The sequence below is a fragment of the Miscanthus floridulus genome, chromosome 18 (assembly GCF_019320115.1).
Source record: "Miscanthus floridulus cultivar M001 chromosome 18, ASM1932011v1, whole genome shotgun sequence".
NCBI classification, from domain to species: Eukaryota; Viridiplantae; Streptophyta; class Magnoliopsida; order Poales; family Poaceae; genus Miscanthus; species Miscanthus floridulus.
In genome coordinates, this window is record NC_089597.1 from 12,174,632 (window position 1) to 12,195,783 (window position 21,152).

The window sequence follows — 21,152 nt, forward strand, 5'->3', positions numbered from 1 at the left end:
CCTTCTAGTAAATAGTTCCAACTATTTTATCGATATAAGTGTTCTATATCAGACAAATTCTATGCTAGCTATTTCCCACTTAAAGCATTTCGAGACTAATACTAATGTAGTTAGATAAAGAGTACCCTTTTTGCCCCGAACTTCAAAGCCGTTTAGCTAAAAAAGAACTCATTGAAATAAATATTTTATTTTCCTTTTACCATTCTCATCTATCCTTCTAATCAAACTTGAAATTGAATTCAAAAGAAAGTTATTTTGAAAATAAAAGAAATACCTCGCTCGATCTCTTAGCCTTCTTCTTTGATCTGCTGCCTTCGCTGTCCTCGCTCTTCGTCGTCTTCTTCGCCTTCAATCCGCCGCTAGATCTCTTGCCCTCCTCCCTCGATCGCTTCGACTTCTGCTCTGATCTGGCGTCTGCCACCATAGCCTCGTCCTCCGTCGCAATCTTCTTCCTCTCCTTCCCACCCTGGGATGGAAGGACAGCCATCAACTCGCTGCCCTCCTCCATCAAGCTCTTCTTCTCCTCCTTAGATCCGGGGTCCGCTACCATCGCCTTGTGCTCCTCATCGGGCCCGGGCTTCTGTAACAGCGAACGGAAGCAAGTCGGGCATGCCTCTAGCAGCGAACCGGAGCAAGTCGGGCACCTCTTGGTCTCCATCATAATCCTCCTCCTCCTCTGCATAACCTGCCACTGCTTCTTCGTCGCCTCAGCCGGCTCTATCTGCTGGAGGGGCCCGTGCAGCAGCACCGCCTTCATCAAGTCCCGCATCTTCTCGGCTTCCATCACCATCTCCTCGTCAGGCTTGGGAATGGTTGTGTGCCTCTTCCTGAACACAAAACCGGAGCACGTGGAACACATGACCCACTCCATGGGGGGGACCTCCGCATCGTCCCACCCCCCCCGTTTTCCATCGCCCTCCTAACCTCCGGCCGGTGGTCAGCTCTGGATGGCGAGCTTGCGGCGGTGGTTGGCGGTGGTTGGCTTATGGACCACCGGAAAGACAAGTCTGCAACGGCATGCGGCCGCATATCTTATCTCGTGCCGTCGAACGAGCTTCAAGATATGTGTGCCGATCAACTGCCTTTCCCACCCCTCCCATTCCCCCACCCGCACACCTCCTTTCCCATGTTTGCAACCATTCCCTCCTTTGTACCGCGCCCCTCTTTATTGATTTCCATTCAACCTGTCAGAGTACCTGCGCCTTTTCAGACTCTCTTTCTTTCCCTCCCTCTTCATCTCTCACTCTCTCTCCTTCAGATTTCAAACTCGCCTCTCTCTCTCTCTCTCATGCAGTTTGCTCTTTTCTTCTCACCGATTATTCATTTTGTATTTATTTTAGCCTTTTCCGAAATTTTCACCAATTAGCATGCAATTGCATCTCGCTCTGCCTTTCTCTTATCCATTTTTTTCCTAATTTCGGTTTGTAACGTCCCGCAGCAGTTTTTTATTCTACGCAGCCGGTTATTAATTTTCTATATAAATCTTTCACACGTCTCTCTAAGTACAGAAACTCTTTCGCAGCTTTCAAAATACACGTATCTTAACCTTTTTTAATTAATGAACGTGCAAATACATATTTGCAAATACACGCATTTTTTTAAGTAGCAAACCGGTCTTTTTACAGTTTGAACACTGTACTTTTCCAAACTTCCTGATGGTAAACATACCAATAATTTATTTGTTACTGTACCTGTTATTACTGAAGGCAAACTAAAAATAAATGATAAAGACTACCTTCGGTTTAACAGGTTACTAGTTTACTCTGAAGCTGAGATAAGCAATTTGATTGCCGATTCTGAAAACTCCGTCCCTGGTTCGGTTTTTTTTTATGTGCTACTAGATCCCCTTTGCGCATTCGATGTTTTTCATATGTTTTTTCAAATGTATTCTATAATTATGATTACCGATTCTGGAAAAAAGTGCCACCACTACTCTTGGGTCTTGGACTTTATCAAGTGCTTACTCCCTCCGCCCTAGTAAGTGAAGTTCTTGTTTCCCGATAAGTCAAACACTTTTAATATATATAAAATATTTATCACAAAAATATCAATATTTATAATATACAACTAATATAATTAGATACTCCCTCTGTCAAAGAATAGAAGTCATTTTCGCTTCCTAAGAAGTCAGTTTTTTTTACTTTGATTAATTATATATAAAAGAATAATTATATTTATATATAATTAGTATCAAAATTGAGAAAGTTAGACCAGCACGTATTCCATAACGTCATCTATTTTGGGATGGAGGGATTAGATCAGTTGAATCTATTTTCATATTAAACTAATTTTAAGACAAGTATTACTAATATTTTTTTATAAGTTTAGTTAAACTTAAGAAAGTTTTCACTGACATGAATACTGTAGGGACACCGAGGGGTACTGAGTATCTCTAATTGGCAATGACATATTCAGGGAAAAAGGAACCTCGGAATTGGCAGTAGTGCAATTGGAAAAAGTTTGTGCATGCATGTAGGATGAAAATAGTACAGATATTTTCGGACCATATTCGAGACCGAATCCGTTTAGAGGAGTTCAAATCTATCTATATCCGAGTCCGGATATTCAACATCTGATACCGTATCTATATCTGAATACTCAATTCGTATATTTATGATGTCGACATCCAATCATATTCCATCCGGCATGACTAACACTATCCGTATTCGAATACGAATCTGTCGGGTACCATAGAACGGGGTACCCCGAACGTACACCGTAGGAGTCACTTAAATCCTATCAACAGCAAAGCCAGGAGGTCAGCCATGGATTCATCACCGGCCCCGTCCGAGCCCACCGGCTCTCCGCCTCGCCTGAGGCCTCACAAGGGAGGTCTCGGCGCCCAGACGAAATCTCCGCCTCGCGCGAGACCTCTCGCAGGAGGCCTCGGCGAGGAGCCCGATCTCCGTCTCGCCCGAGGCCCCGTGCGTACAGCCTCGAACGAGACAGCTATTCTCCGTATCGCTCGAGGCTGGCTTATCAATAACTCGTCGCTCCCGCCTCGGCCAGTCTTCCCGACAGCATGTCATGTCCTATTAATGCGTCAACCACTCCCGCAATCTTAGCCGGACAACGGTTCGACACCACGGAGTGGCCGATGTGACGAGAAGTCACATCAACGCCATACCGGCTAAGACAGGGCACGGCGGGGATTACCGGCCACTGTATACTGGCGCTGTGCCCACGATCAGCGCCCGCACTACACTGTACCCCGCGATCCCCGCCCCAAAGACAGTGCGGCGTGGGAAGTCTGGCCCGGGTCACCATCGCCTCCGAATCAGCGTACCAGAGCAATCGCTCCCTGCGAGCCTCGGCACCCTACGTCAGGGCCTCGGCCATCTCGAGATTCACGTCTGCCGAGACCCCCACCATGGTTCTGCTTCGGCACCAACCGAGCCTCGGCCTCGCGCACAGTCAATCCACAGCGACCTGCACGCTGACCGCCGCGCCCGCCCCGAGGCAGCACTGGAGCTCCCATGACACACATGATCAGATGTGACCGGCACGTCGCCCCCGTGCTTCAATGATGGACCACTCTGACGACCACGCCGCTACAGGAACATGCTACAGGGCTCGGACACGCCGCCTCCGTTCGCACGACGCCGCATAGTGGCACATGTACTACCCTGGTCCTCCCTTCAACTATAAAAGGAAAGGACTTGGGCCATTTCGGAGGAGGGAGGCACTCACGAAGAACAACACCCTGTAACACGCACACTCCCTGCCATCTGAGAGCAACGTCTCAAGCAGCCCACGTCACTCCCCGCCGAGACCGGGGACTAGCTCCCTCCGTCACCTAGCTTGTAACCCCCTACTATAAGCACTTCGGTGCAAGGAATACAAGATCAATCTCTCAGACTGGACGTAGGGCACCAATTGCCTGAACCAGTATAAGCCTTGTGTCTTTTTGCATCACCATCCGGGATTGGGAACACGTAGTACAAATTTACTAGTTGGTTGAGGACCCCCCGGTCCAAAACACCGACAGTTGGCGCGCCAGGTAGGGGACTCTGCGTGTTAGCTTCGTCATCCCAACAAGTTCCGGATGGCAGACCTCGTACGACCACTGCGTCTCGGCACGGTGGTCTGGTTTGGGAACCTAGAGTTCATGTCTCTAGGGCACGAGTACGACATGGTACTCCTGACACCCCGAACCCCGCCTGTCGACGACGACATCTCGCACCGGCAGCCCAGGCGCAGGCGGCGCCCGGGCGGCCGCTCTCACCGCGCTCGCCAGGCACGACGCGAGTAGGATCACCCCGATGCCACGCGAACCCAGGGCGTTTCACCGCTCTCCGACGGTATCCGGTGACCAGCTGTTGGCGCAAGGTCCCTGGTTGGGGACCTATCTAGCCTGAGCCTGGACAAGGGAAAAACGCCGGTGGCACTCGGCGACGCCCTGACATCAAGCTCCGCTCCACCACTCTCTGAGGAGCCTACTCCGGCAGAGCAGAGCCTGGCGACGGCACCTTTTCCATACCCCTTCGGGTTGAGAAATGCCGCCGCCTCTTATGCTTACGCCTACGCTTCCGCTCACGCGGATCTCTCGGAGCGTCGCCAGCGCTTCGCCTTCGACTTCGACACCACCGCGTCGACCCACACCCACGCCGACTCCTCGGAGGAGGACGAGGCATGGGCCGAAGCGGATTTCTTCGACCTCCACGACCGCGAGACCATGCGTCGCTTCTTGGCCGCAAGTGACTATTGCTTTGGCTACTCCGATTCTGACGACGAAGGTACTTACGATCCCTCTCGTGAGTGCTTCCACGTCGGGCTTGGGATGCCAAGCACGGGCGACGAGGACGAGGGGCTAGGCGACCGCACCCCGCTTCATCAGGGAACGGGCGATGCCATGCCTTCGCGCACTGTCCCACCAGCAGCGCGGAATGAGAACCTTGCCCTCGAACAATTTCGACGCCTGGACCTGGAGCAGCTCCGTGAGCTTCAGGCCAAGGTTGAGCAAGATCGGCTCCTTCTGCAACAACTCCAAAACACTCTCGAGCAGGAGCAGCAGGGCCGCGTTGATGGCGGAGGAGCGCGCCGACGGGCTCGCGACGTGCACCACCCCATCAACGATGACGATGGGAACGATCGTCCCCCAATCTTCAATCGCGCTAGCCAGAATGTCGCGGCTGCGGCGATGCTAGTGCGCTCGATGCCCAAGCCCTCCACCACAGAGGGGCGACGGGTTCACGGCGAGCTCCGAGATCTCCTCGAAACTACCGCGGTGCAGCAGGCCGAGAGTTCCGCTTCCCGGTGGCACGGTGCCGTCTCGGACCTCCCCTCACCACCACATCGGCAGGATAGGGAGGCCTTGGTTCGTCCCGAGCCCGCTCAGGTGCCGGCAACCAATAGGGTCCCCCCGGTCCACGACCGCCTCGAGGCGCAGGGTGACCACGAGGTGGTCAGCCGACGACGACGCCACGACAGTGAAGGGCCCACCCGAGGCTACCACCCGCATCGAGGTGGCCGTTATGACAGTGAGGAAGACCGCAATCCTTCTCCTGAACCACCTGGCCCTTGGGTCTTCAGCAGAGCCATCTGCAACGCTCAGTTTTCGGCCCAGTTTTGCCAGCCGGCCAACCTCACAAAGTATAGCGGCGAGACCAACCTCGAGCTCTGGCTTGCCGATTACCGCCTGGCTTGTCAGTTGGGCAGCACGGACGATGACCTGCTCATCATCTGCAACCTCCCCTTGCTCTTATCAGACTCAGTGCGAGCCTGGCTCAAGCACCTTCCTCCCTCTCAGATCCACAACTGGCGCGACTTGGTTCAGATCTTCATCGGGAATTTCCAGGGCACATACGTGCGCCCTGGAAACTCCTGGGACCTTAAGAGCTATCGCCAGAAACCGGACGAGTCTCTCCGAGACTTCATCCGGTGCTTCTCTAAACAGTGTACCGAGTTGCCCAGCGTCGGCGACTCAGAGATCGTCCAGGCTTTTCTCTTCGGCACCACCTGCCGAGACTTGGTCCGAGAATTAGGCCAGAACGTGCCGCGCTCGGCGGCCGCGCTCCTCGACATTGCCACCAACTTTGCCTCAGGCAAAGAGGCTATAGGGGCCATCTTCCCTGAGAACGACGCTAGGGGGAAGCGGGGGGATGAGGCCCCCGAGGCCTCGGTTCCCCGCCTCCCCAAAAGAAAGAAGAAGGATCGCTAGGGGAAGCGGTCCGTCCTCGAGGCCGATCTAGTTGCGGCCGCAGAACGCAAGAATCCCCGAGGCCCCAAGGGCCCCAGACCTTTCGACGACATGCTTAAGAAACCCTGCCCTTATCACCAGGGCCCAGTAAAGCACGCCCTCGAAGATTGCTCCATGCTACGACGTTACTACGCCAGGCTCGGGCTCCTCGACGATGACACCAAGCAGAAGGGCACCGGCGACCGGGAAGATGACAGGGACGACGGGTTCCTCGAGGTACACAACGCCTTCATGATCTTCGGCGGACCCTCAGCGTGCTTCATGGCGCGGCAGCGAAAGAAGGAACGCTGGGAGGTCTTCTCGGTCAAGGTGGCCACTCCCCGGTACCTCGACTGGTCTCGGGAGGCGATCACCTTTGATCGAGATGACCACCCCAACCATGTTCCAAATCCCGGACAGTACCCACTTGTTGTCGACCCGATCATCAGCAACACCCGACTTACCAAGGTGTTGATGGATGGAGGCAACGGCCTCAATATCCTCTACGCCAACACCTTGGAGCTCTTGGAGATCGACCGCTCAAGGCTCCAAGGCGACACCGCATCTTTCCACGGCATCGTGCCAGGGAAACGCACGCGACCCCTCGGGCGCATCGACCTTCCCGTTTGCTTCGGCACCCCCTCCAACTACCGCAAGGAGGTCCTTACCTTTGAGGTGGTCGGGTTCAGGGGAACCTACCACGCCATCCTGGGGCGGCCTGCTATGCCAAGTTCATGGCAGTCCCCAACTACACCTATCTCAAGCTCAAGATGCCGGGTCCCAGCGGCGTCATCACGATTGAGTCCATGTATGAACATGCATACGACTGCGACATCGAGTGCATCGAGTACGCTGAGGCTCTTGTAGAGGCCAAGACCCTCATCGCCAACCTCGACCAACTCAGTGGTGAGGTGCCTAACTCCAAGCGTCGTGCAGGGGCGTTCGAGCCCGCGGAGGCCATCAAGCTCGTCCCGGTCGACCCCGCCTGCCCCGACGACCGGGCGCTGAGAATCAGCGCCACCCTCGACATCAAATAGGAAGCCATGCTCGTCGACTTCCTCTGTGCGAACGCCAATATATTCACATGAGGTCCCTCGGACATGCCGGGCATACCGAGGGAGGTCACCGAGCACGCCTTGGACATCCGGGCTGGCTCGAGACCGGTGAAGCAACGCCTGCACCGATTCGACGAGAAAAAGCGTAGGGCCATCGGTGAGGAAGTGCAAAAACTCTTGGCGGCCGGGTTCATCAAGGAGGTGTCCCACCCAGAGTGGTTGGCTAACCCCGTGTTAGTTAGGAAGAAAAATGGGAAATGGAGGATGTGTGTAGACTACACCGGTTTGAATAAAGCCTATCCAAAAGTCCCCTTCTCATTACCTCGAATCGATCAGATCGTTGACTCCACGGCGGGGTGCGAGACCCTATCTTTCCTTGATGCATATTCTGGTTACCATCAAATCAAAATGAAAAAGTCCGACCAGCTGCGACTTCTTTCATCACCCCATTCGGCATGTACTGCTACGTGACTATGCTTTCGGCCTCAGAAACACGGGGGCCACATACCAGCGATGCATGACCCAGGTCTTTGGTGACCACATTGGGCGAACCATCGAGGCCTATGTGGACGACATCGTGGTCAAGTCCAGAAAGGCCGAGGGCCTCATCGACGACTTGAAGATAGCCTTCAAATGCCTTAAAGAGAGGGGCATCAAGCTCAACCCCGAGAAGTGTGTGTTCGGGGTCCCCCGAGGCATGCTCTTGGGATTCATAGTCTCGGAACGTGGCATCGAAGCCAACCCAGAGAAGGTCTCGGCCGTAACCAGCATGGGACCAATCAGAGACCTCAAAGGAGTGCAGAGGGTCATGGGATGCCTCATTGCCCTGAGCCGCTTCATCTCGTGCCTCGGCGAAAAAGGCTTGCCTCTGTACCGACTCTTGAGAAAATCCGAGCGCTTTTCTTGGACCCCCGAGGCCAAAGAAGCCCTCGACAGGCTCAAAGCACTGCTCATCAATCCTCCTGTCCTGGTACCCCCGGCTAGGGACGAGGCCCTCTTACTCTATGTCGCCGCAATGACCCAAGTGGTCAGCGCTGCCGTAGTAGTAGAAAGGCAGGAAGAGGGGCATGCTCTACCCACCCAATGACCTGTTTACTTCATCAGCGAAGTGCTCTCCGAGACCAAAACACGCTACCCCCACATCCAGAAGCTGGTCTATGCCGTAGTCCTAGCCCGGCGCAAGCTGCGTCATTACTTCGAGTCCCACCCAGTGACCGTGGTATCGTCTTTCCCCTTGGGAGAGATAGTCCATAACCGGGAAGCCTCAGGCAGGATAGCCAAGTGGGTCGTCGAGCTGATGGGGGAAGCCTTGACTTTTGCGCCTCGCAAAGCGATCAAGTCTCAGGTCCTGGCCGATTTTGTGGCTGAGTGGACCGACACCCAGTTACCACCTGCTCAAGTCCAGACAGAATGCTGGACCATGTACTTCGACGGGTCTCTGATGAGGACCGGGGTAGGCGCGGGTCTGCTCTTCATCTCGCCCCTCGGTGTACACATGTGCTACATGGTGCGGCTCCATTTTGCCGCCTCCAACAACGCAACTAAATATGAGGCCCTCGTCAATGGCCTGCTGATCGCCATCGAACTTGCAGTACGGCGTCTCGACATCCGGGGCGACTCGCAGCTCGTCGTCGATCAAGTCATGAAGGAGTCAAACTGCCTCGACCCCAAAATGGAGGTGTACTATAGGCTGGTACGCCGCCTGGAAGACAAGTTCGACGGTCTCGAGCTCAACCACATCGCGCGGAAATACAATGAGGCCGCGGACGAACTGGCAAAGATGGCCTTGGCTCGGGCTCTGGTCCCCCCGAACGTCTTTGCCAGGGACCTCCACAAGCCTTCCATCGACTATGCCTCGGCAGTAGTAGAGGGCCCACCGGCCGAAACCACCACGGGGTTCGGCACCCCCTCTGCTACCGAGACTCTCTAGACCAAGCCCGAGGTCATGGAAGTCAACACCGAGCCTCCCCAGACCGACCGAGACGCGGATTGGCGAATCCTGTTTCTTGATTGGCTTGATCGGGGGAGCTTCCTAGTGACAGGACCGAAGCCCGACGGCTTGCGCGCCGAGCAAAGACTTATGTCCTCTGCAACGACGAATTGTACAGGCGAAGTCCCTCCGGTGTCCTCCAACGATGCATCACCGCCGAGGCAGGCTGAGCCCTGCTTTGGGACTTGCACGTAGGGGCCTACGGGCACCATGCGGCGCCTCGGACGCTCGTTGGAAACGCTTTCCGCCAAGGGTTCTACTGGCCGACGGCGGTCGTCGACGCCACCAAGCTAGTACGCTCCTACGAAGGATGCCAGTACTATGCTCGGCAGACACATCTCCCGGCCCTGGCCCTCCAAACCATCCCCATCACGTGGCCGTTCGCCGTGTGGGGGCTCGACTTGGTCGAGCCCCTACAAAAGGCCCCCGGGGGCTACACCCACCTACTGGTGTCAATCGACAAGTTCTCCAAATGGATTGAGGCTCGTCCAATCAATCGAATCAAATCCGAGCAAGCAGCGTTGTTCTTCACTGACATTATCCATAGGTTCGGGGTCCCTAACACCATCATCACCGACAACGGGACACAGTTCACCGACAAAAAATTCTTGATGTTTTGCGACGACCACCACATCCGTGTGGCTTGGTCGGCCATAGGACACCCAAGGACCAACGACCAAGTAGAACATGCCAACGGCATGATCCTATAAGGCCTCAAGCCAAGAATTTACAACCGGTTGAAGAAGTTTGGCAAGAAATGGCTCGCCAAACTCCCTTCAGTCATCTGGAGCCTGAGGAACACCCCAAGCCGAGCCACGGGGTTCACGCCTTTCTTCCTGGTCTATGGGGCCAAGGCCATTCTCCCCATTGACTTGGAATATGGTTCCCCAAGGCTACATGCCTATAACGAACGAAGCAACCACACCACCCGAGAGGACGCCCTCGACCAACTGGAGGAAGCCCGAGACATCGCGCTGCTGCACTCGGCTAAATACCAGCAAACCCTACGACGCTATCAGGCCCGGCACATCCGAGGCCAAGACTTGAAGGTAGGCGACCTGGTGTTGAGGCTAGCACAGAGCAGCAAGGGCCGCCACAAGCTGACCCCACCATGGGAAGGACCATACATCATCGCCCAAGTGCTGAAGCCCGGGGCCTATAAGCTAGCCAATGAAAAGGGCAAAATCTTCACCAACGCCTGGAACATAGAATAGCTACGTCGCTTTTATCCTTAAAATTCCAAGCATTGTATATATTGTTTCTCAGAATACAATTGAAACCCATTTTTTAGTTGTTCTAATTTCTCGATAAATTCCCCAAGCCTATCGATTGGTCTTGGCAATACGACGACACTATAAGGGAGACTCAGCTCTGCCTCCGCAGAACCGAATCTCCCTCGAGGGCTAGATGGGGGATTCCCCCTAAAGTCCCACGCACCATTTTTCCAGTTGTTTTTCGAAAAAATTCCTACGCCAAGCCCTCTAGCAAGCTCTGACGAATCAGTTGCGGAAAACCCAAGGACCAAAAGCCCGCCTCAGGGCCAGAAAGCTGGTTGAGTCGCGAGACGGCCTAAGCCTCCGGGCTACGGTGCTCCCTCACCACCTTTCGCCTAGGGAACGGCTTAGGCTCCAAAGAGGTTTTTTGCAAAGAAATTAGATCGGAGACAACAAGAGGGCAGAGGCTCGGAAATACAAGACAAGCGATTAAAGAAACACGAGTACTTTAGAAAGAGAGGCCTCGACGACCACAAGCGTTACGATGCAAATTTAATTCCTACTCTATTTACATGGCCGCCTGGGCCCAGGTCAAGGCTCAGGACCTCCGGCATCGGCAGAAGGCGGGGGAGGGACCACCTCCTCTTCAAACAACATTGCCAGCGCGGCGCTAGGGCCTTCCGCCGCCTCCAACAGCTTCGTCACCACCTCGTCGGCCTCATCGTCATCATCAGGCAAGACATAGCCATCGCTGATGGCTTGAAGGTCAACACCGACGTAGTGTGAGGCGATGACGGCCAGTGCGCGCTTGACGCCTATGTGCAGTGCTCCTCGGAGTCGCTCACGCACTTGATCGCTCAGTGCAATCAGAAGGCTCCCAAGGGAGCTGCCTGACTAAACCCCCTCGACCTCCAAGGCCTCGCAGGCGGTGCGGGCGGCACTCTTCAGCACCTCGTGCTCCCCGATCTCGGTATCGAGCACCGCATGCACCGCGCCGGAAGCCTCGGCTGCCCGGGTAACCTCCGCCTCTGACTCTGTGCCACAGCAAATGGAATGGGGTTGAGCGAGAGAAAAAACAAGCTAAATAGGGATGGAAGCCTATGGAACTCACCCTTAGCCTTAAGCTCCCAGTGTCGGGCCTCGACCCAAAAGGCCTCAGCTTTCTCCCTCAGGCGCTGAGCCTCGACCCGAGAAGCCTCGGCCGCCCTGGAAGCTTCACTCCCTAGCTCTGCGTCACACGAGGAAGTTAGGGAATGAACATAAGAAAAAGTGAATAAAACGAAGGGACTAGGACTCACCTTCGGCCTTTCCCCTCCAAACCACGGCCTCGGTTCGCGAGGCCTCAACCGCTGCAAGGGCCTCATCCAAAGCGCCTTTCGTCAGCTGGTGCGCATTCTGTTCCGCCCCTAGCTGCCCAGCAAGAGCCGTGGCCGAGGCCGTAGCTTCTATGGCTCGAGACCTGAAGGCATCCCGATCACTGGCCGCGCGGGTGAGCTCCTCCTCCAGCTCCTTGACCCGCGCCGCTAGAGGGGCGAGTTGCCCTTGGGCCGTGGCCGCCTCGACCTTCGCATCGGCATAACGAAGGCGGAGGTCCTCCACCTCTACGCTCCGCGCCGATAGAAGCTCATTGGCGCCTGCCAGAAGACCTTTCTACCGCTGAAGCTAGTCCCAGACATCCCTCTCCCGGCGGAGAAAGACCGACTTCCCAAGAGATTGGGTCTCGAGCTCCTCGGGGAAACAGAATAGGGGTCAATCCCTACGAAGAAAATTCAGAAAAAGACCACCGCATGGGAAAAGAAAGCACGAACCTGGGCGACTCCGGGCAAATCGTTGGCCACCACGGACAGCGCTGTCCGTAGGGACCGCTCCGCCAGCTCACGGTACTGCTCGAACGTGTCCCAGCGGTCGCCCTCGGCCATGTCCTCAAGGGCAAACAGAGGCTCCGCCCAGGATCATCCCGGCTCTACCACAAGACACGCGGGTGTTCCCACCCGCGAGGCTCGGGTCGTACTTGTGCGAGGGCCGAGCTTCCCTCGCTCGGGGTTGGAACCGGCTGTTCCACGACACCGACCACCTCGGCGCCGGCCATCTCCTGCGCCCGGGAAGTATCGTCGGAGGAGATTGGAAGGGCCTCCACCTCCCGGGTGCTCTCCCGCAATAGCGGCGGGCCTTGAACCAAGGGTGCCGCTAGGGCCTCCACCGCCTTCATCCCCATTTCCTAGGCCGACAGCCCCACCACGATCACGTCAGCGTCGGTGGTCCCGGGGGCTCTAGCCTCTACCATCGTGGCCTCGGTGGTCCCAGGGGCTCCGGCCTCTGCCATCGCGGCCTCGGTGGTCTCAGGGGCTCCGGCCCCCGCCATCGTGGCCTCGGCGGCCGTGAGGGCTCCGATGCCCACCGCAGTGGCCTCGACAGTCCGAGGCGCCACAGCCTCCGTCACCCCGGCCTGTGAAACCCCGGGGACCTCGGTCCTGGTGGACTCGGCGGCCAAGGGAACCACGACTGCATCCGACCCACGGGCCTCGCCATCGCGGGGCGGAGGCACTCCCTCCCCCGCCTGTGTCAGGGCCGCCTCGACAGCCCCTTCTTGGGTGGCCGGTTCCTTTGGGTCAACCCTAGCCGACGCCACGCCATGTTGCAGGACGGCTTGCGCCTCCGCCACCCAGTGGGCGGTGGAGCCAGGGTTAACCTTGAGTGCTTTAAGGGGCGCTAAGGTAGGCACCTCCGCAGGCCGCTTTCGGCTAAGGACAAGACGATCACAGGGTCAGCACAAGACAAAAGAACGAATAGAAGGCACTGCGACCCCACCAAAAATACACCTACCTCGAGCGGGGTGGCAACCGCTTCGCCACGGCGACCCTTGTCCGCAAAGGCGGTGGCGGCGGCAGAGGCATCGCCTCTGTGTCCATCGGCACTGGTTGGTCCTCAACGGACCCCGGCGCCCCCTCGGTCCTCTGCGGGGGCAGTTGTGTTGCCTCCGCCGCCACTTGCTCCACCGCCGCCACTGGGCCCACCGGGCTGACGGCGCGTTTGCCCAACGCCCGCACCTCGGGCGTGTCGGCCTCGGCCCCAGAGCAGGCAATTACCGACCCCGGGTCTGCTCCTCCTCCTTCTCCTAGGAGCGCCGGGCTGCTGGCCGATGCCCCGGGCACCGTCTCCCCTACATCAGGGAGATGGTCCAGGGGACCCCGCCCCATCTCGCCCTCATCATCCCCGTCCGAGGCCTCCATCGATAGCGACGGCGATGGGGATTCCTCCAACGGGAGGCCATCCTTCCTCTGCTGCCGGCGGCACTTATCTAGTTCCTCGCGCGCGAGGATCTTCTTCGTGCGCTTTGCCGCCTTGGCGTCTTTCCGCTTTTTCTGCGCCTCGTCGTGCGCCTGGTTGATTGCCCGCCGCCTCGCGTCCTCGGGAACGGGCGGCAGAGAGGCGCGCACGTCCCTCATCCCCTGCAGGAACGGCGAACGCTCATAAGGGAACGAGAAGGAGAAATGGAGGAGGCTCGGGGCTACAGCGGCGCACGACTTACCAGCGAGAGGAACCCCTGTGATGGGCGCATCACGATGGGGGTTAGGTTGTCGCCCCTCAGCTTCGCCTCCACTGTCTCCTCCACCCGATGAAGAATTTCCTCGTCGGAAAGGGCGGAGGAGGACATCCAAATGCCCTCATTGGGCTCACCCGGCCTCATATCGAACAGGCGCCGCCGTTGAGCCATCAACGGCAGCACCCTCTGGCGGTGGAAGGCAGCCACGACCAAGGCCGCAGTAAGGCCATGGCCCCGCAGCCTCTCCAGGCCCTCTAGAAGCGGCTGCAGCTTGGGTTGATCCTCCCTCGGGACACCAAACTTCCACCTCTCCGGGCTGCTCCCCACAATCCGCCCAGTGTAGGGGGGAAGCCCGCCGTCGTCGTTGCGAAGATAGAACTAGCTCGTGTACCATCGGTGATTGGATGACGCGAGCTGGGCCGAGATATAGAGGTGCTGGTGGTCCTGGCGCACTTGGAGAGTGTAGCCGCCGGCCCTCGTCGCTTTCCTCGTGCCCGACGTGCCCGTCGACTTAGTGGTATGCCCCGCCCAGAAGAGATGGAGCCACAACTCCCAATGGGGAGCAATCCCCAAGTACCCCTCGCAGACGGCAACGAAGATGGCCGCCTGTGCGATGGAGTTGGGGTTGAAGTTGTGGAGCTCCACGCCATAGTAATGCAGGAGCGCCCGCATGAATCGATCCGCCAGGACGCCGAGGCCGCGCTCGTGAAAGGAGACGAAGCTCACGACGTAACCGTCGCGAGGCCTCGGCTCTGGCTCACCCGACGAAGCAATCCACTCTAGCCTGTTGGGGTCCGTCACCGGACGAAGGAGCCCACCATCGATGAGCGACTGAAGCATCTCCACGGTGACGTCGGAAGGGTCCCAAGGGTCCGCCTCGATGACAACGATGTCGCCGGCCATGAGTGCGGTGGAAGGCTCGAATGCAGCGGTGAGTTTTTCCTCTCTCTCTCTCTCTCTCTCTTTCTCGCTCTCTCCTGGTTCGCCCTTCTCCCTTCTTCTTCCCGGCACCCGCTGCTCTGGCGACGGCCCGATGGAGACAGAGCTAATGCTGGCAAGGTAAGGTGAGGAGGGGCGAGGCTCTTTGAGTATTTATGCAGGATGAAGGCAAAACGAATGGGCGATGAAATCGGGGAAGTTTCCCCGGAATCCGGCGCGGTTAACCCCAATCCGATTTCACCGCCCACGTGCCCACCTTTTTCTCATTAATTGCGGGAACAGTTACATCCCATCCACCACATCGTGCCCGACTGCTGTGGCAGTAGGCATCGTTCCGTCTCCCTAGAAAACCGCATCAAAAGGCGCGCCTGCCGTTACCAAGCCGATGGGGAAGATATTCCCCCCCGCCCTATTCCTTTTATATGAAGGAACCGGGCTCTAAGCCTATTACGGTCCAGGGGTTCGAAGGCTGGGTCCCTAGGGATTTCGACAGCCGCCTCGGGACAACAGAGTCAGGGACGACCGCGGGCGAGCCCATACGGGGCCGAGGCCCAAGCAAGCGAAACGCTTAGGATGCCCTAAGTCGTGTCCGAGACCGGCAGGGAAGTCTCCGAATGGGATCCCACCGTAGGGAGGCGCCGAGCCACCGAGGCCCAGCGAACGGCCTCGGCACCCACTAGAGAAACCCTCCGGTACTCTTGGAGTGCGTCTCTGGACCGTTAGTCATCCCCTAGCGAACGGGGCACGGACCTCAACTCGGACTTACCCGATAACAGCTCACCGGAAGTGCCAATGCTCGTGCCCACCGAGGGTAGCTTGGCACATTCCACCCTTCTTTCCGAGCGAAAAGGAAGCGTGAGGGTCGTACAAAAAGCCAGGGGAACCCCTGACGGACCTCTTGCTCCGTGCAGAGGCTAGGGGGCTCTTCCTGCAACCTTGTCAAGACACAGCGGCTCCGGCTCGCACCCGAATGGGCTCGGCAAACAACCCCTCCTTCCGAGCGAAAAGGAAGCGCGAGGGTCATACAAAAAGCTAGGGGAGCTCCTGATGGCCCTCTCGCTCTGTGCAGAGGCTAGGGAGCCCTCCCTGCAACCTTGTCGAGACCCAGCGGCTCCGGCTCGCACCTGAATGGGCTCGGCAAACAAACCCTCACAAGCGAGGGGCGTACAAAAAGTCAGGGGAACCCCCGATGGCCCCTTTGCTCCGTGTAGAGCCTAGGGGGCTCCTCCTACAACCTTGCCGAGACCCAGCGGCTCCGGCCCGCACCCGAAAGGGCTCGGCAAACAACCCCTCCATCTGAACGAAAAGGATATGTGAGGGTCGAACAAAAAAGCCAGGGGGGCCCTGACTACCCTCTCGCTCCGGGCGGAGGCTCGGAGGCTCCTCCTGCACCCAAGACAAAGACAAACGACCTAAGTCCGCGCTAGAAGTTTCGTGACAAACATGATAAAGGGCATCGAGCCCATTACAGTCCAGGGGTTCGAAGGCTGGGCCCCCTAGGGTTTCGACAGCCGCCCCAGGGCAACAGAGTCAGGGACGACTATGGGCGAGCCCGCGTATGGCCGAGGCCCGAGCGAACGATCGCTCAGGGCATCCTAAGTCGTGTCCGAGATCGGTAGGGAGGTCTCCGAATGGGATCCCACCGCAGGGAGGCACCGAGCCACCGGGGCCCAGCGAACGGCCTCGGCACCCACTAGAGAAACCCTCCGGTACTCTTGGAGTGCGTCTCTGGACCGCTAGCCGTCCCCTAGCGAATGGGGCACAGGCCTCCACTCGGACTTACCCGATAACAGCTCACCAGAAGTGCCACCGCTCGTGTCCACCGAGGGTAGCCTGGTGCATTCCACCCCTCCTTCCGAGCAAAAAGGAAGCGTGAGGGTCGTGCAAAAAGTCAGGGGCACCCCTGATCGCCCTCTTGCTTCATGCAGAGGCTCAGGGGCTCTCCCTGCGACCGTGCCGAAACCCCGTGACCCGAATTCGCACTGGTGGGCTCGGCAAATACGATAAAAATTCCTCACTCAAAACACGGAAAAAGCCCCTGGAGGAGTGACTCCACTCCTCCAGGGCCTCGGGGGCTACACCCGGCGGGTGCGCTCGCGCGCACCCGCCAAAACCTCAAGAAGCAAAACACAAACCCTACAGGAGCGACTGCAAGCCAAGTCTCGACAAACCCTCAGGGAGAGTGCACGCACTCCCCTAGGGCTCGGGGGCTACTGTCGGGTACCATAGAACGGGGTACCCCGAACGTACACCGTAGGAGTCACTTAAATCCCATCAACAGCAAAGCCAGGAGGTCAGCCATGGATTCATCACCGGCCCCGTCCGAGCCCACCGGCTCTCCGCCTCGCCTGAGGCCTCACAAGGGAGGTCTCGGCGCCCAGACAAAATCTCCGCCTCGCGTGAGACCTCTCGCAGGAGGCCTCGGCGAGGAGCCCGATCTCCGTCTTGCCCGAGGCCCCGTGCGTACAGCCTCGAACGAGACAGCTATTCTCCGTATCGCTCGAGGCTGGCTTGTCAATAACTCCTCGCTCCCGCCTCGGCCAGTCTTCCCGACAGCATGTCATGTCCTATTAATGCGTCAACCACTCCCGCAATCTCAGCCGGACGACGGTTCGACACCACGGAGTGGCCGATGTGACGAGAAGTCGCATCAACGCCATACCGGCTAAGACAGGGCACGGCGGGGATTACCGGCCACTGTATACTGGCGCTGTGCCCACGATCAGCGCCCGCACTACACTGTACCCCACGATCCCCGCCCCAAAGACAGTGCGGCGTGGGAAGTCTGGCCCGGGTCACCATCGCCTCCGAATCAGCGTACCAGAGCAATTGCTCCCTCCGAGCCTCGGCACCCTACGTCAGGGCATCGGCCATCTCGAGATTCACGTCTGCCGAGACCCCCACCACGGTTCCGCTTCGGCACCAACCGAGCCTCGGCCTCGCGCACAGTCAATCCACAGCGACCCGCACGCTGACCGCCGCGCCCGCCCCGAGACAGCACTGGAGCTCTCATGACGCACAGGATCAGATGTGACCGGCACGTCGCCCCCGCGCTTCAATGACGGACCACTCCGACGACCACGCCGCTACAGGAACATGCTACAGGGCTCGGACACGCCGCCTCCGTTCGCACGACGCCGCATAGTGGCACATGTACTACCCTGGTCCTCCCTTCAACTATAAAAGGAAAGGACTTGGGCCATTTCGGAGGAGGGAGGCACTCACGAAGAACAACACCCTGTAACACGCACACTCCCTGCCGCCTGAGAGCAACGTCTCAAGCAGCCCACGTCACTCCCCGCCGAGACCGGGGACTAGCTCCCTCCGTCACCTAGCTTGTAACCCCCTACTATAAGCACTTCGGTACAATGAATACAAGATCGATCATTCAGACTGGACGTAGGGCACCAATTGCCTGAACCAGTATAAGCCTTGTGTCTTTTTGCATCACCATCCGGAATTGGGAACACGCAGTACAAATTTACTAGTTGGTTGAGAGCCCCCGGTCCAAAACACCAACATCGGACCAGAAATATAAAAACAAATATGATATCAGGATATTGATCCGTATCTGATCTGTTTTCGCCCCTACATGCATGTGAAACAGTGAAGCGGTGGCACGGTGCTCCATGAAACCTGCAAAAGCAAGAAGGGACGGGACGTTACTGAGCAAGGGGCAGTGCCCAGCCAAAATCATATCATGGCACGGACATGCAAGCTGTTAATCAAAATTTGGAAGTGATGAACAAAGCTACTAGAAGAGAACCAGTTGCATGGGCGACGTCGGTAAAAAGTATCAGTGCAAAGTTGTTTAAAAAGGTATTATCGCATAACTACTTGAACCCTCAGATTTTTTAGAGGTCATGGTAGTATTTAAAAGGGTTACAGGAACAAAAGGGACTAAGGGATTACAACTAGTTAGTACGTTTGATAACTCGAAGGAAAAATCATGGAGACAAGTAGAGACAATACTACAAACACTGAAGGTTTTTGCTTGAATTGAATTGAATACTCGCCGCACAAGCCATTGACGCTGCACGTACGTCACATCTTCGTTGATTTACCCAATAATGCTAATTAGAATTATTATTATTATTTCCTTATATATTTGATCAAAGTTGGAAAAAATAGTTTTTCAGAAAAAGTGAGTTTTTTTTTTGGGACAAGGGAGTATTATAGCATTTCGTATCTACTCCGACAAATTCCCTCCACCCAAAAGAATGTAAATCTCGCTACAAGGAGTCAAAGAATCAAGCTTGACTAAATTTATAAAATATATTATCAACATTTGAATTTTTAATTAGGTTTGTCATGAAAATATATTGCGTGATTAATCTAGTAATACTTATTACGCATCATAAATATTAATGGTTTTTTATATATTTGGTCAAAATTAAAATTGTTGGACTCTGAGAAACATGAGATTTACATTCATTTTGGGACAGAGGGAGTACGAAAATGATATGTATTTGTTTTGAACATTGAATCTAAATACTAATGAAAGCTCACCTGCGAATTCATCAATATATAATCCTTGATGTCCCTGCCAACGAATTAATTTATTTATCATTAAATTTTATTAACGCCACAATTTTTACAAATATATTTTGTTAGATTCATACTCATAATTGCTTTGCCGTATCCTTTATTAATTCTTTCCATAATAAAACAAATTTCACAGCATATTTTATGAGTAGCCTCCTCCAACGGACCCACACTCATGTTGCTTTGCCGTATTTACTAGTGCTCTTTTAGTAACGCCTCACTTTCTTCAATTGGTGACTGAGATATCCTCAAACAGTCCCCCAACCTGAATTTTCATCACCGATGAACAGTAAGCTAACACCATCATCATCCGTACGTATTGATCCATATAATGCCAGTTGCTTTCTTTTAGCTTTTCTGAAGATCTTTGCAAGTAGGTGACGCGTTGATGCTGGTGATTTACTTCATGTGGTATCTCTGTTCAATTCAGCATTTGATACTAAAATGGATAGCTAATCAACAATTAGGGTATTTGGTTATCTCTAAAAACGATAGGCATTTGATTATTATCAAGTTAAATAATAAAAACACACACAAATCACAAACCTCTTCAGTTTTATTTCTTCAGATGACATGGACTTTATTACCTCCTTGAACATTGTTGAAACACTCATAATTAAAATATTACAGATGTCATAAATAAATCTATTAGGTTAATATTAGTCCCTGTTGGACAACGAAGAAGGGGCCAACTGATATAGCTAATAGTTGATCATATTTCATTGAGATCTTCTGGCGAATCTTGATTGTCTTTCCCTGTGATGAGGAAATAGAGAAGCTCTCATCGAGGTTCAGACAAGTTGCTCTGCATATCAAGTCTCTAGTCAGTTGCAGAATATGAAATAATCCACACTGTACTAACCAAATGATCATAAATAACTAGGCAGTTCCCCCGCGCAATGCGCGGCAGCGCGGGCTCTAGGTGAACGTAGCAATCGGCGCTGCATTACATATCTATGAATGTACAAAACAAAAAGATCATAAAAGGTTCAACTTACATGTAACCTAGCAGAAGACATGACCAATTCCTGGGCTTGGGCACCCTTTTTGTATACATGACAGTAGATCTTAGTTTGCGACTTTGGATGACCTGCACAGACACGTAAGCGAAGCACTTAGTGTTGAAATGGTAGCAAAAAAGAATGAAAATTGGCCTTTATACGCTGTCAAGTTTAGCACTCATTGTAACAAATTTCGTTAAAGTAAGCGAATAAGGCAAGTGACTTGAAAATTGAAACGTTTGTTCAGATTTATGAATTACCCAGGTTGAAAAAACATAGTCAAGCAAGGTTGTTTAGTTTATCAGATTTGTGTGACTGCACAGATTCAGAGTGGAAGAAAAGAATTTAGTGAGGTTTCCGAAAACTGTCAGCACATTATCTTTTAGTTCAAGCTAAGGCTAATAATACCCTGCATTTGGGCAGTACAGAATCAGGTAGTGCATCCCTCCTAGTCCACTTCAGCCGTGCCACTCCTATTGTCGTCAGATGGACGGATGTTCTTGCTCTGCTTCAAGGCTACCTCGTCTCCTGCCGTGGGTCAATCCCTCTGTAAATAGTGTATGTGAAAATGCAGAGGCATACAAATTTAAGTGTCACAGCACAAACTAAAAGAAAAATATAGTATAAAATATATTCAGAGTCAATCACATGGTCTGAAACTCTGAAGTACTAGCAGATCATATTCC

General features: G+C 54.9%; 1 protein-coding gene, 1 long non-coding RNA gene and 1 pseudogene across 2 annotated transcripts; all 3 read right to left on the reverse strand.

The window, feature by feature from the left end:
• Positions 1–250: 250 nt before the first annotated feature.
• Positions 251–1,029, reverse strand: LOC136523298 (uncharacterized; annotated as a pseudogene).
• An 11,626-nt stretch (positions 1,030–12,655) lies between these two features.
• LOC136523299 (uncharacterized) lies at positions 12,656–14,152 on the reverse strand. Its single transcript, XM_066517025.1, has 4 exons — positions 13,967–14,152; positions 13,706–13,886; positions 13,261–13,597; positions 12,656–13,178 (listed from the first exon to the last, which is right to left on the reverse strand). The coding sequence occupies exons 1-4, from the start codon at positions 14,150–14,152 to the stop codon at positions 12,656–12,658; spliced, it is 1,227 nt and encodes a 408-aa protein (XP_066373122.1).
• A 5,984-nt stretch (positions 14,153–20,136) lies between these two features.
• LOC136521052 (uncharacterized) lies at positions 20,137–21,152 on the reverse strand. The gene is made up of 3 exons (XR_010775489.1): positions 20,875–21,152; positions 20,464–20,555; positions 20,137–20,270 (listed from the first exon to the last, which is right to left on the reverse strand). It is a non-coding gene; the product is annotated as an uncharacterized lncRNA (long non-coding RNA).